General features: G+C 35.5%; 1 protein-coding gene across 15 annotated transcripts in view; it reads right to left on the reverse strand.

Moving 5' to 3' along the window:
- Positions 1-14,503, reverse strand: part of PCDH15 (protocadherin related 15) — a 725,080-nt gene that overhangs the window by 334,982 nt on the left and 375,595 nt on the right. For all 15 annotated transcript variants that reach the window (XM_062215103.1, XM_062215102.1, XM_062215101.1 and 12 more), the window contains one exon: positions 10,688-10,881. In XM_062215103.1, coding sequence (XP_062071087.1) covers positions 10,688-10,881 — 194 coding nt within the window. The remainder of the gene's footprint in view (positions 1-10,687; positions 10,882-14,503) is intronic.

Consider the following 14,503-nt stretch of genomic DNA (forward strand, 5'->3'; position numbering starts at 1 on the left):
AAACATAAATTGTGGCTGGCGCCTTGGCTTAACAGGCTAGTCCTCCGCCTTGCGGCGCCAGCACACTGGGTTCTAGTCCCGGTTGGGGCGCCGGATTCTATCCCGGTTGCCCCTCTTCCAGGCCAGCTCTCTGCTATGGCCCGGGAAGGCAGTGGAGGATGGCCCAAGTGCTTGGGCCCTGCACTCGCATGGGAGACCAGGAGAAGCACCTGGCTTCTGGCTTCGGATCAGCGCGATGAGCCGTCCGCAGCGGCCATTGGAGGGTGAACCAACGGCAAAAAGGAAGACCTTTCTCTCTGTCTCTCTCTCTCACTATCCACTCTGCCTGTCAAAAAGAAAAAAAAAAAAACATAAATTGTAATTAATACTTACCTTATTTTCTGAACTGATACTTAAACTCAAGAGAATTTCCCAATCTGGAAAGAATAACATGGGAATTCTTCAAAATTCAGAAAGTTGCTGCCTTTTTTAAAAAAGTTCACTTATTTTTATTTCAAAGACAGAGAGATACAGGTTAGAGGAAGAGACATACATGATAGATACAAAGAGAATCCCTCCTTCTGCTCGTTCAGTTCTCAAATGCCCACAAGAGCCAGAAAACAGGAGCCAGGAATTCCATCAAGTTCTCCCCTGGGGCGGCAGGAACCTAAGTACTTGAACCATTACCTTACTGCCTCTCAGACACATTAGCAGGAAACTGGATCAGAAGCAGAGGCAGAACTCATTTTGGGTAGTCTGATATGGGACAAAGGACAAAGGCCTCCCAAGTGGTGACTGAACCTGTTGCACCACAACTCCTGCCCTACTGCAATTGTTTTTGATGTTAGTATTTATGTAACACTCATTTTTTTGCTGACTCAATCTATAAAGTATATCACAATCTATATTTATGTGTTCATAATTTCCAAATACTACATTCTTTTCAAAGGAAATCCTGAAAGCAAAGCCTCACAATTCTTCATTCATTAATCCAACTTGAAATATGAATTTCCCTCCAGAAAATAGCAAATCTCATTATCCTACAGTGATTGTGACATTATCTCAGCAGGTAAAATGGAGATATAAGGATTTTATTCTCCGAGGGTACACTGGATGTTTCATCAAACATTATCATGTGTTTTTTTAGTTTTAAAGCTATTGTCTATTTTTTTTTTTAAATTAATGCTAGGTCAACTAAATGCCTGCTGTCATTGAAAATACCTATGTGACTAGATGCTGAAGGCAGTACTTTGTTTCTACTTACAATTTTACTCTAATAAAAACCCAACATTGTACAATAATTATAGAAAACAGCTTATTTAGGCAAATAGAACTTGCACAGAGGAGCTGAGCAAGAGGTGGATAATAAAATCTCATTCATTAAACATTGTACCTTGTTGTCTATGATTTTTCTTTGGATGGCTTCCACTCCTTGTAGATGTCTGCAGATCAAAACTATTATATGGAAACTCCCAGAAATAAAGTTGATAAACTTTAAAATGCATACCATTCTGAGTAAGTGATCAAATCTTTTTTTTTTTTTTTTTTTTTTTTTTTTTTTTTTAGAATGGTCACCTTGGCTGGAGTTCATCTAGGCCAAAGCCAGCAGTCCTGAATTCCACTGAGGTTTCCAATATGGGTGACAGGGACCCAAGTGTTTGGGTCATCATCCACAGCTTCCCAGGTGCATTGGCAGGCAAATCGATCAAAAGAAGCTGGGACTTGAACTGGCACTCTGGTATAGGATGCTAGCTCCATCAGCAGCTCCTTAACTCACTATGCCACAATGCTGGCTCCAAGTGATAAAATATGGCACTGTCCTACTCTGTCTCAACTGGAGCATGAGTATCCCCATTGTCTTGCATATCCATACTGCACATAGTACTGTAGTCATCTCAGTTACCACAGCATCACAGTGTTTATGCTTAATTAACCCTTATTATATTTAACAATGATCCAGAGTGCAAGAGTAGTATTGTTGGCAATTTTATAATATATTGTTATAATTGTCCTGTTTTATTAGCTATTGTTTTTATTTTATTACTATATCTGATTTGTAAGTTAAACATTATCATAAGCATGTTCATATAGGAGAAAAGATAGTTTATATGTAGGGTTTGTTACTATCCACATTTTTAAGCATCAATGGAAGGTATTGAAATAGATTCCCTGCAGATAAAAGGGGGTTACTATAATGTATAGTGACTTAAAATACTTTAATTATGAACATTACACAATGTTTAAACATATAAAAACATTACATAGTATTCCACAATATGCATATTTTTGTCTTTAATTAAATATGTCAAGGGAAGGTATTTGGTCTAACCAATTAGACACTGGTAAACGTGCCCACAACCACATAAGAGAGCTGTCTTGCTGCCACCTCAAGCTTCTAACTCCAAATTGCTTCTAATACAGATCTTAGGGAAGGGCTCAAGTAACTAGATTCTAGATATATACCTCGGATACCTAGAATGAGTTCCTGTTTTCTGTTTTCAGCCTGTTCCAGCCCCAGGCCACTGTGGGAATTTTTTGAGTGATCCAGTGGATAGGAACTCTCTTTCTGTTATCTGTCTGAATCTTTCTGTCTCTCCACCTCTCATAAAAATAAGTAAAAACATTAATAATAATCATAATATATTGGCAATATAAGTATATATACAATAAAATAAATTGATGAATGTTTAAGACTTTACTGGAAGATTAATGGAAAAACCAAAATGATCTTGTTATTAGAATTATTACCATTAAGTAATTGCATTAGTTGTTTTACAGAAAAGTAAGTGTCAAGGTTACAGATGTGGAACAGAATGGGGAAGCAAGTTTCAGAATCCAATTACCCTTAGTTCAAGTTCTACGATTTGTTTCATGAAGTGCTGGGTTAGGAAAGGGAGTTGATCAGCTAAGGCAATTATTCTATTTCAGACTCAGTTTTATGGTCTGCAAAAATAAATTTGATGATATAAAAGTTACACAAAGTTGTTGTGAAGATTATACATTATTTAAAAAGTAGGTAGCATGATGTTTGGCACTAATGCATGCTCAAGAAATAGTAACAATCACCTTGAACTCCCCTTTAGAATAACCGAATGGAATGAAAATATTATTTAACATTTATTCCAAGTTTATTTGAATATTATTTTCAATTATGTGATAATTCAACTTACAAAAGTATTCTATGTGTTTCTTTCAAGAGCTATCTTTTAATCACTTTATTAGGTTCAGGCATATATGCCTATTTTCTCTGTGGCTATATCAACAATGATCACATAAAAATTAAACATATCCAAAAAATAATCTATGCCTTCACCCAAACCACAAGAAATGTTTAGAAAACTTGGAAGAATCATTTTTTCTTAAAATTCCAACTCTTATTTTGCCATTGTTGACAGAGGAAGCCATCAACAACTTTTCCCTGGACTTTCCAGGAGTGGTGATCTATGGAATGCCTCGAGCAGCAGCCTTATCTCCCTCAAATATACCCTCCAATAGGATGCCAGAGTCATTCTTCAGAAAAAGCAGTCGTTTTACATGACACTTTAATGTAAATACTTGTAAGATTTCCTTCCATTAAATACATGAGTCCAAGCTTCTGAACAAATAAAATTGTCCATGCCCTCATTTTCCCACACCATTACTTGAATAACATTTTGTTTTACATATTTTTAAGATTTATGGGTCCAGCGCTTGTGGCATAAAGCCTCCGTTTGCAGTGCTGGCATCCCATATGGCGTTAGTTCAAGTGCTGGCTGCTCCACTTACAACCCAAATACCTGTTAATGGACTTGGGAAAGCAGTGGAAGATGGTCCAAGTCCTTAGACCCACATGGGAGACTGGAAGAAGCTCCTGGCTCCTCGCTTTGGATCGGCCTGACTCTAACAGTTGCTGCCAATTGGGGAGTGAACCAGCGGTGGAAGACATTTCTTTCTCTCTCTCCCTGCCTCTCCTTCTCTCTGTGTGTTACTCTGACTTTCAAAATAAACCAATAAATATTTAATGATTTGTTATTTTGAAAGGCAGAGTACAAAGAGAGAGGGAGAGATACAGAGAGAGAAAGTGAGAGAAGGTTCTTCCATCTGCTGGGTCACCTGGATGGTTGCAATAGTGAGCATTGGGCCAGGCAGAAGCCAAGAGCTAGGAGCTTTATACAGGTCTCCAAAATGGTGGCAGGTTCCCAAACACTTGGGAAATCTTCTGCTATTTTTTCCAGGTCACTAGCAGCAATCTGGATCTGAAATGGAGCAGGAGGGACATGAATCAGCATCTTAATGGGATGTCGGCATTGCAGCTAGTATCTTTATTTGCTGTACCACAACACCAGCCCCTTGAATTACATTTTAAATACTAACCACACTAAATGTCTTACAATTACCAGAAAACACCAAGATTTTTAGATCATTGAGACTGCATAAATTATATGCTTTTTTAAATAAATCAACCTTATTCTCCAAAAATCATCTTACGAGATCTTTTCAGTACTCTCATATTTTGATGTGTACCCTCATCAGTGCCACTAGAAAGACCAGAATTTACTCTAATGTCACTGGGTTAAACTGAGTTTATTATTTACAATTTCGTTTCCATAAATTACAATAACCTTTTGCCTACAAATTACAGCACTCCGCTAATGTGTATATTCCAGATTGTGGTAAACAATAATGCTTTGTAGAACTAAAACAAAATCGGATTGTCAGAGGCATATGAAGCCAATGAGTCCATGGAGAAATATGAGAGAAAAGTCATCCAAGCTCAGAAGAGATGGAGCTCATATTCAAAGGACTCAAGTTAGCTATGATCCCGAGAGACAGAAAGGAGAACAATGCAATGATTAGAATGGACTAAGAGAACTAAAGTAAGTAGAGTTGAAATTAATGGGAATTGGTAACACAAGAGGGCACACTATGTTTTGTGCTGGGATCCACTGACTTTTTAAATGATTTTTTTCATGTTATTCAGAATTAGATGAGAAGTACTGGAGAGAAGAGCTTCAATAAATGTGATGGTCTCCATGTTGCCAGGATCACTAAGGGTACTGTGTTGAAAAGACAATGAAGCCAACACAGGCAGATGTCTGAGGAGTGTTTTAATAACCTGGAATGAACAGAACAGTAGCTGTGTGAATTTGCTAATAACCAAAATTAACAGGATGTGTTGGTTCTGGAATATATTTGTAGCTCAAGGCTAAGTATAAAGTTTGAGAGAAAGACAGGCATTGAGATTGGCTCCCATAGTGGTCAGAGCAAATGTGTAATGGGGAATGCCTTTACTCTGTAATGGATATGGAAGTCACCAACAGTTTTGGAGAGAGTACTGGTGGAAGAGATGTCAGGTATACAAGGACTAAACTCTTCCAGGGTGACTGTCGGGACTGTAGATGATAGCAGGAAGTGACTCGGGAGAGAAAAAGAGGAAATGAGGGAGAAACCATCCTTTGCATATGAAAGTAGCACAGAGAAGTATGCATGCATGTTTAAGACATGAGATGTTTTACATATGAGGAGAGTATTAATGAACAAAAGGGAGAATAATCTAGAAGCATCAACAAGGTACTAGAAGTCCACCTACCACATTTCTATGTTTAGTGAAAAGAGGGATGTGGAGAGAGAAAAATCCCCTATGTGGTACACTAGATGAGACACATTAACCTTTCCTCCATTTGGGAAGAAAAAAACAGATGCTAAACGTTGTACAAATTTATGAGGTGTCATGTGATGTTTTCATACACGTGCACACTGTGTAATGTTCAATCAGGGTCAATATGTTTATATCCTCAAACATTTAACTTTTCTTATGGTGAAAACATCCAAAGCCCTATTGTCTAGCTTTTCTTTTCCAAGAGAAATTCTTCATACATATGTCTAATCACTCTACTGTGCAAGACAATCTCAGAATTTCTTCTTCCTATCTAGTTTATAGCTTAGTACCTGTTAATGTTTACTCCACCTTACCTTCTCAGCCTCTGGTAACTATGACATTTCTAAATTCTATCATGTTGCCTTTCATTTTTTAGCTCCACATACCATGTGATCATGCAATACTTGTCTTTCTGTAGTTGATTTATTTCAATTAGCATAATGACCACCAGTTCCTTCCCTGTTATTGAGTATGACAATATCTCATGTTTTTACAGCTGAGTAGTATTCCACTGTATATATCTACCACATTATCCTTATCCTTTCATCAGTGGATGGGTTCTTAAGCATGGTAATGACACATCCTTTAGGGTTCTACTTCAGTTATCCTGGCAGGTTGTCTTGATTTAGTTTAGGTCAGGAAGTAATTTGAGAATTTTTGATATTTTCTTTGTCGGACTGATCTCTTAAAATTTCGTCATCTCTAGGGGCTGGCACTGTGGCACAGTCGGTTAACCAGTTGCCTGTGTTGCCTGTATCCTATAACCAAGTTTTAGAGCACTGGTTCAGGTCCTGGCTACTCTACTTCTGATCCAACTTCTTGACAATACACCTGGGAAAGCACTGGAAAATGGATCAAATACTTGGGTGCCTATCATTCATATGGAAGACCAGCATGGTGTTCAAGGCTCCTGGCTTTGACCTGATCCAGCCATTGGTGGCCATCTGGGGAGTAGAACCAGCAGATAGGTCATTTATTTCTCTATGTCTCTCCTTGTCACTCTGCCTTTCAAATAAATCTAATGAAATTTATAATAATTCCTTATCTCCTGGGCTCAGTTTTTATAAATGATATCATCTTGAAGCACTTTTGATACATCGATATTGTTGAATTGTTGTGTATCTTAAAGTTGTGTGTGGCAGAATCATTTAATGTCTTCTATTTCTATGTTATTTCTTATAATTCATTTTATAAAGTTCTTCTTTCTCATCTTTTTTGTTGACTTTTTTTTTAAATTATTTACCCATTTAACTATATTTTTATGGTTGGCATGGCTTTTTTTTTCCAAGAAAACCAAAATGGATTTACACATAAGCTTTAGAAATGTTTATGACTTACTCATACCTGCTGTTACAATCATTAAATCTTTTTAGTTTCTTTTTGTTTTGTGTTTGTCTTATGAGCTATTGGATCTGCATAAAATTTTTATAAAAATTCTCAAAATGAAAAGCAAAGACTAATTTTACTAAATAAATTAAACACCAACAGTTTCCAGCAGTTTATCTCAAGAGCAAAGCACCAAGACCTAGTGAGATTCATAACAGAAAGGCAAAGCATTTATTTTAGAAAGTCTTTTAAGTTCAATTATCATATTAGTAGCTCAGAAATAGTTATTACTCTCCTTCTACGTGATGGATGTTTATATGACATGAAAACTATAAAAATCTTCTGCAATCATGGAAGAATTATTATCAAAATCTCCATCCTACCCAAAGCAATTTACAGATTCAATGCAATCCCCATAAAAATTCCAAAGAGATTCTTCATGGAACTAGGAAAAAAATCCTAATATTCACATGGAAACAAAAAGGGCCTTGGATAGTTAAAGCAAGATGAAATAATAAAAACAAAGTCTGAGACATGACAATGTCAGATTTTAAGACATACTATAAGGCTATTATAATTCAAAATTAATGTCAGCATAAAAATAGACATGCAGACCAATGGAACAGAATGCAAACCCTAGAAATAAATCCATGCATTTACATCCAACTAATCTTTCACAAACATGCTGAAAACATTCCCTGAGTAAAGGACAGTTTTTTCAACAAAAGTTGTTGGAAAAATTGGATTTATGTGTGTACAAGTTTGAAACAAAACCCCTACCTTTCACTCTATGCAAAAATCAACTCAAAATTCATGAACAATCTAAATTTAAGACATAAAAGTATAAAATTACTTGAGGAAATTGTGAAAACACTTCAAGACATTGGCCTATGTAATGACATTTGGGGTAAAATACTTAAGCAATAACATGAAAAATAGACAACTGGAATTATATCAAGCTGTTTTGCACAACAAAGGAATACCAAAGTACAGAGTAACTGCCAGACTGGGAGAAAGTATGTATAAAGTATGCATTTGATAAAGGGTAAATAAATAAATAAATAAATAAATAAAATATATATAGAGAGCCCAATAAATGAACAACAAAACAAATAATCCAGTTTAGAAATGAGCAAAGGATATGAATGGGAACTTTTCCAAGGGAGAAATACAAGTAAAAACCACAATGTTGTATCATCCACTGCAGGTACAGTGGCTATTAATACTGGCAAGGTTTTGGAGAAAAGACATGCTAATACACTGTTGGTGGGACTGAAGATTAGTAAAACAATTATGAAAAACAGTATGGAAATTCCTGGAATAAAACTGAACATGGATCTACCATATGACCAAGCTAACACACTTCTTGGAATATGTCCAAAGGAAGTGAAGTAAGCATATAAAAGAGATACCTATACTCCTATGCTTATATCATCCTAGTTAATAGCAAAAATAAGGCATCAGCCTAGATATCCATCAACTGATGATTGAATAAAGAGCAGTGTCATATATATAAAATATATACATTGCTTTTTAAAACCATATCCAGTAGTGGGGAAACATGGGGACATTCTCACTTCCTTAAAAAATAAAACAAGCATTTTTATTGGAAATATTAGTAAATGAAATTAAAGGAAAGAAAAAATTGGGAACTATATAGAAGTATCAATGTGTTAAAAATAATTTTAGTAACATATGAGAATCAACCAGAAATTTTAAAGTAATAAGGGAACTAAATAAGATAGTGTGTTAAAAATTAATATAAATAGTTCCGCATACAGTCATACAGACTTACTTCTAAGGGTACACTTTAAAAACTTGTCATGGGAGTACAAATCCATGCCATCTTAATTGTTAAATTGATCACATTAAGTGTTAAAGTGAAAATATAGATAAGATTAAGTGTTAAAGAGATCATATAAATAACATCAACTGCCTGGTAATTATAATAGAATTAAAAAGGAGGGAATGTCCAACATGAGAAGCAGTCCACACAGCTAAATAACAGAAAGACAATCACTTTAGTTAACACTCTGACCTCAGAATCAGCCCTTAAGGCATTCAGATGTGACTGAAAAGACCATGAGAGCATTTCAGGCATGGAAAGCCAAGACACTGTGGCAAAAAAAAATCCTACATGAAGGATCTCTGTGAGTGAGACCCCAATGGAAAGAAGGGCCCATCAAAAGAGAATGTACTTTGCTCTGAAAGGAGAAGAGAACTTCCACTTTGCTTATGGCCTTGTGTGGTCACAAAAGGCTTCCATAGCCTTGGCAGCTCATGGAAAGAGCCTCAGGTGATCACTGATGTCATAAATAAAGTGTCAATTGTTATATTAACAATAGAAGTCATGTGCACTTACTCCCTATGTAGGACCTTGGTCCTTAATGAGTTGTACTATGAAAATTAACTGCAGAACTTATTCTTAAACAGTACTTTATATGTTGTTTGTGAGTGGGTGCAAACTGTTGAACTCTTTACTTAGTATAGAGTTGGTCTTCTGTACATAAAGTTAAATTAAAAATCAATCTAAATGAAGGATGGGATGGGAGAGGAAGTAGGAGGTGGGATGAGAGTGGAGTTGGGAGGATGGGTATGGAGGGAAGAACCACTATGTTCCTAAAGTTGTATCCATGAAATATGCATTCCTTAAATAAAAGCTTTAAAATAACAAAAAATAATATAAAGACATTAACAGCTTTTTGTAACCATATATATGAAATATTACAAGATGTAAGGAATAATGTTGTCTATTTACAATAATAAAAAAGATATACAAAAACAAAGACATGCATAAAAGTTGTATAAAGAAAAATTTTAAGCTGGTAAATGACCAAAAAGAAAGCATTGGCAAAATGAGGAGACAACTATTCTTGCTTAGAAAGAGTAAACATCAAAAGTATATAATAAAACCTTAAGTAATAAATTCATAATCACATAAACTCTTCCATTTTCCTTGTGAGAATTTGCTCTACCTATATATTGTACACTATTCAAGGTAATGCATATTCAGTGCTATTTATTATATTCATTGTTGGCAAAAGACTGAAATATAAAATTTAATCAATAGTGGAGTCATTAAACTATTTTAAAAGCACAAGGAAATCTTATAAAGCTGTGAAAAAAGGATAGGGCATAGTTGTTCAGAATATGTAGAGAAGAATCCAAAGATACATTGTGAAGCACAAAACAACCTAGTTCATGCCGGAGTGTATTCATATTCATTCATATTTCCTTGTAATGTGTCCCAAAAATATTAGAATAAAAATAAGTTAATAAAAGAGCTATAACGTAGGGGAGTATACAGATGCATTTGAAATACTACATCTCTCATTTTATACATAATTTAATAATTAAACACTCAGAGGCAACTTGAAAACAATGAGACATTAGAAGCTACTTATAGATCTCCGACTTCCTCTCACTGTCAGCAACCTTGCTTTTCAGTAACAAATTGGAACTAAGTCTGATACTGCCCAGTTCCTCTGCAGAACAGAAACCTGCATCTTTCCCCATCTGTGAAATCACAGTTAATTATTTCGGGTTTTAATCTTGTCTTTATTATCCTTTTCCCACAATTTAACCGAATAATAATACCCAGTTCCTGAGAATCCGGTCTCTCTGATTTTCTGATCTAATTTTGATGTTTATAGGATAAAAGGATGCTTGCTGTTCTTCATAAACTTAATTATAGGGTTAAACGGGAGCAAGGAAAAAGACTGCATTCGTTCTGATATAAATTACCTTCTCTCTGCTGGAGGAGCATTGTCCGCTGCTTGGACAGTGAGTGCATAAGTCCGCCCGACTATCAATTCCACCCCTGGAGCGATGGTGATAAGCCCTGTTGTTTTATTGATGATGAAGTCGCCCTGAGCCCCAACCAGGATTTCATATGTGATCTCCCCATTTGACCCTTCGTCGGCGTCGACTGCAGTGAGCTGGAATTGAAAATCACAACATAAATCCACTTGGGACTCAACATTTCACCATAGTGTCATTTTTTTCCCCCAACAACAACAACAAAAAGTTTGCTTTCAAAGACAAAACGCAAGTAAAGAAAGTTATCTTGGCACAGACCCTTGTTTTCTGGAACTGAGGCTACAGTGTTCTGTTATACTGAGGCACTCACAAAAGCAAAGGTTTTTTTTGTTTGTTTTGTTTTGTTTTGTTATCTTTTCTTCGGAGAGTGCTAGGGACTAAGGTTTTTGGATATTGAAGTTCTTTTTTATTTTAACTTAACAAAGAGGGGGAAGGGAAAGCCCTAACAGGAAATCTAACAACCCTATGGGAAATGTTTGTTTTTTTTTTTTTTTCTCTATCTTACCTCCCGTTCTGGACTCAGGCACACATTACTACACACAAGACCTGGAGACATGAAGTAAGCAAGGTGTCCCTTCACTACTCCTGTCCTTCCATTGGCTCTCATTTTTTTCATTCCTAGTATTCACCTTCCTGTCTCAGAGATGTCCCGGAGCCCTTTTTATTAACACTTGCTCTAGGAAAGAGTCTTACAATCCTGGTCACACTGTAAGGTCTAGAGGATTATCATTCCAGAGTCAAGCACATGCTCTAATTGTAGATTATCAAGGATAACAGAGACCAAGAAATCTCTCTCAGGAAAGGGAATGGGTGCAGAATCCCTGAAATTTTACTGCATAAACATCTGTGTATGCATTCATTATGATTTTGATGTAACTAGCGTATACCAAAAGTATATACTGAGATCATTAGAAATGAAAATTATGAATCTCATAAAGTGGCATTAAAGTAATAATTTATTATGTTAAATAATGATTATGTTAAATATAATAGAAATTTTATATATCAAGAAAAATAATAATTCTAATCAGAAATCTTATAATCATGTACAGAATTTGCAGTTTTAATATACTAACATAGATGAGTGGAGGTAAGAAAAGTAGACTCGGTTTACACATTGAAGGAAATTCATTAAATGTTTTCAGTTAAATAATGGGAGCACTATAATTATAATGAACTCATGTGTAAATATGTTTATTTCTTTACATTTTCTTATGTATTACCAATCTCCATGTTTCCATTTGTAATGTAGTAGTTATTTATAGCTCATATACTCTTTTGGCATGTGGTTAACTCCCTGGTGAACCTGCTATAAGAAAATGCAAATGTGCCTATTTACTTTGAAATGTGAATTCAGTTTCAGGGACACTCTATTAATTAATGACCCTTTTAGAAGTTTATGTTTAATGTCATCAAGAAATGTAAGCAAAGGTCTTTTAACAATCTACCAGGCTTAAGGGAACATGGTGTGCATATTACTACTTTTATCATATGCTGCATTAAAGTGACCGATGGGCAGCAACACTAATTGAGAAGAGCTGTGAGACTGGCATTAATGCAGAAAGTCCAGAGATTGACTGACGATGGGCAGATGTGGCTGCCAGAAGGAAAGCCAGTTCATGAAATAGTTCTGGGCCTTTGCATGAACATGACAGACAGAGTCCTAAAGGCAAAGGAGAAAGAAACTATTTACAGAAATGGAATGAATATATTTATGAGGAACTATTCACGCCAGACAAAGCTCTTCTCTTATGTGTGTGAATAAAGTGAGAAAATTAGAGGATGGGAGTAGCAAAGGAGATATCAATTTTGATTTTAGCAAATCACCTAAATAAAATGTCCCATGATCTCAATTAAAATTTAGCTAAATTTGGATTCAATATTACCATTTTTTCCTGAGACGTAAGCTGGTTAAAGGAATTTGATGATAAATGGCAATGTGTCAAAGTAAGACCAAGTGTTGAGGCACGTGCTTCAGGGATGCAGGGATGATGGCTACTCTTATATAGCATTTTCATAAATGATGTTGGGAGGGAGGATAAACTGGAGGGTTATTAGTTTGAAGAAGGCTCTCATCTGGGAGGTGTTGTAAATATCAAGTAGTAATGCAAACAGGCAACAGAAACACAAAATTTCAGAGCTAGTCAACAACAGATAAGTTAATATGTGTGAGGAATGTAAAATTAGCTCCACTTATCTGAATAGGGCTCATCTTTTAGAATTTTCATGAATGAAGGTTCAAAAATTGGCAAGTTACTGAAGTTGATTTACTCAGTGTGATTCCTAAAGCTACTAGAAAAGAGACAAGTTACTTTCTCCATGATTAAACTACTGAATTTACACTAGTGTTTCTGCTGATCTTATCTACAGTAGGTTCCCATTCTAAGATCCACACAGAACAGGATGGGATACAGGAAAAGAATATAATTGGTGACAAAGACTCCAATTATGCCTGAACAGAGATTGATCAGTGAGCTTTCCTCATCCATAAAATGTGCTTTTTGTTAAAAAAAACTAACTTAATTTGAAAATGTTTCATTACAACCATAAGAATCCTTACTTCTATAGGAAAAGTGTATTATTCTTGGGGTTGTTTTGGTGAGTATTTATTTGCCTAGGATTGTTGTGTTTTGAGACTGTGGTAAACCAATCATTAATATATCAAAGCATCTTTGATTTATATATTATTTATTATAATAGACCATGAATTTTGCTATAAAAATGGTAAAGTTCTTGTATAGATATAATGAACTATAAAAAAAATTAAAATACATGTAAAGAAACTAGTGGGGTGGCGCTGTGGTGCAGTAGGTTAAAGCCCTAGCTGGAAGTGCCGGCATCCCATATGGGCGCTGGTTCTAGTCCTGGTTGCTTTTCTTCCTATCCAGCTTTTGGCTATGGCCTGGGATAGCAGTAGAAAATGGCCCAAGTCCTTGGGCCCCTGCACCTGTGTGGGATACCCAGAAGCAGCTCCTGGCTCCTGGCTTCAGATCAACACAGCTCCGGCCATTGTGGCCATCTGGGGAGTGAACCAGCAGATGGAAGACCTTTCTCTGTGTAACTCTGACTTTCAAATAAATAAAATAAATCTTTAAAAAAAACTAGTAAATATGCTTTTTATAGTAACTTCTAGACTTTTAAATGAGACAATTATCTAAATTTTAAAATTATACATTATTCTTAGAATTTTTCTTTAGATCTATTTATTATTCAGATTCACTATTAGAGCCAGATATAAAATATAGAGCCTGTTAAGTAAGATTTTTTAAATATTTTCAGTGTGATATGTATTCAGATGCTGAGGTTTTTCTCTTTTTACAATCAAGTTAAATTTGCAAAGTGAACTCTGTGTTTAGAAAAGTATGGACAACATAACATTCTTTCCATGAGAAGGGTTTGTAGAAGTCAATCAAGATGGCAACTGATAGTCATCAAAGTGGCAATTAAAGTATGTACTTGGCATAAGGAAAAATAATTCACTGAAGAAAATCATCGTAATTTTGAGTACCTAGAGTAGCCCTAGGCAAAGTGATAGGAGCTAAGTATAAATTAAATCTGGTAAATAAAATCGGTTTCTGCATTTTTTTCAGTTTACCGTAACAAGAGGAAGAGTTTTATTAATACACACATGAACCCATAGTGATATATTGTGACAAATAGTATTAAAAATGAACACAATGGACAAAGCAGGGTACTAGGATAGACATCTAAGTCCTTTTGACAATTGTTATATTTAAAATG

Source organism: Lepus europaeus, chromosome 17 (genome assembly GCF_033115175.1).
Source record: "Lepus europaeus isolate LE1 chromosome 17, mLepTim1.pri, whole genome shotgun sequence".
In the NCBI taxonomy this organism is placed as follows: Eukaryota; Metazoa; Chordata; class Mammalia; order Lagomorpha; family Leporidae; genus Lepus; species Lepus europaeus.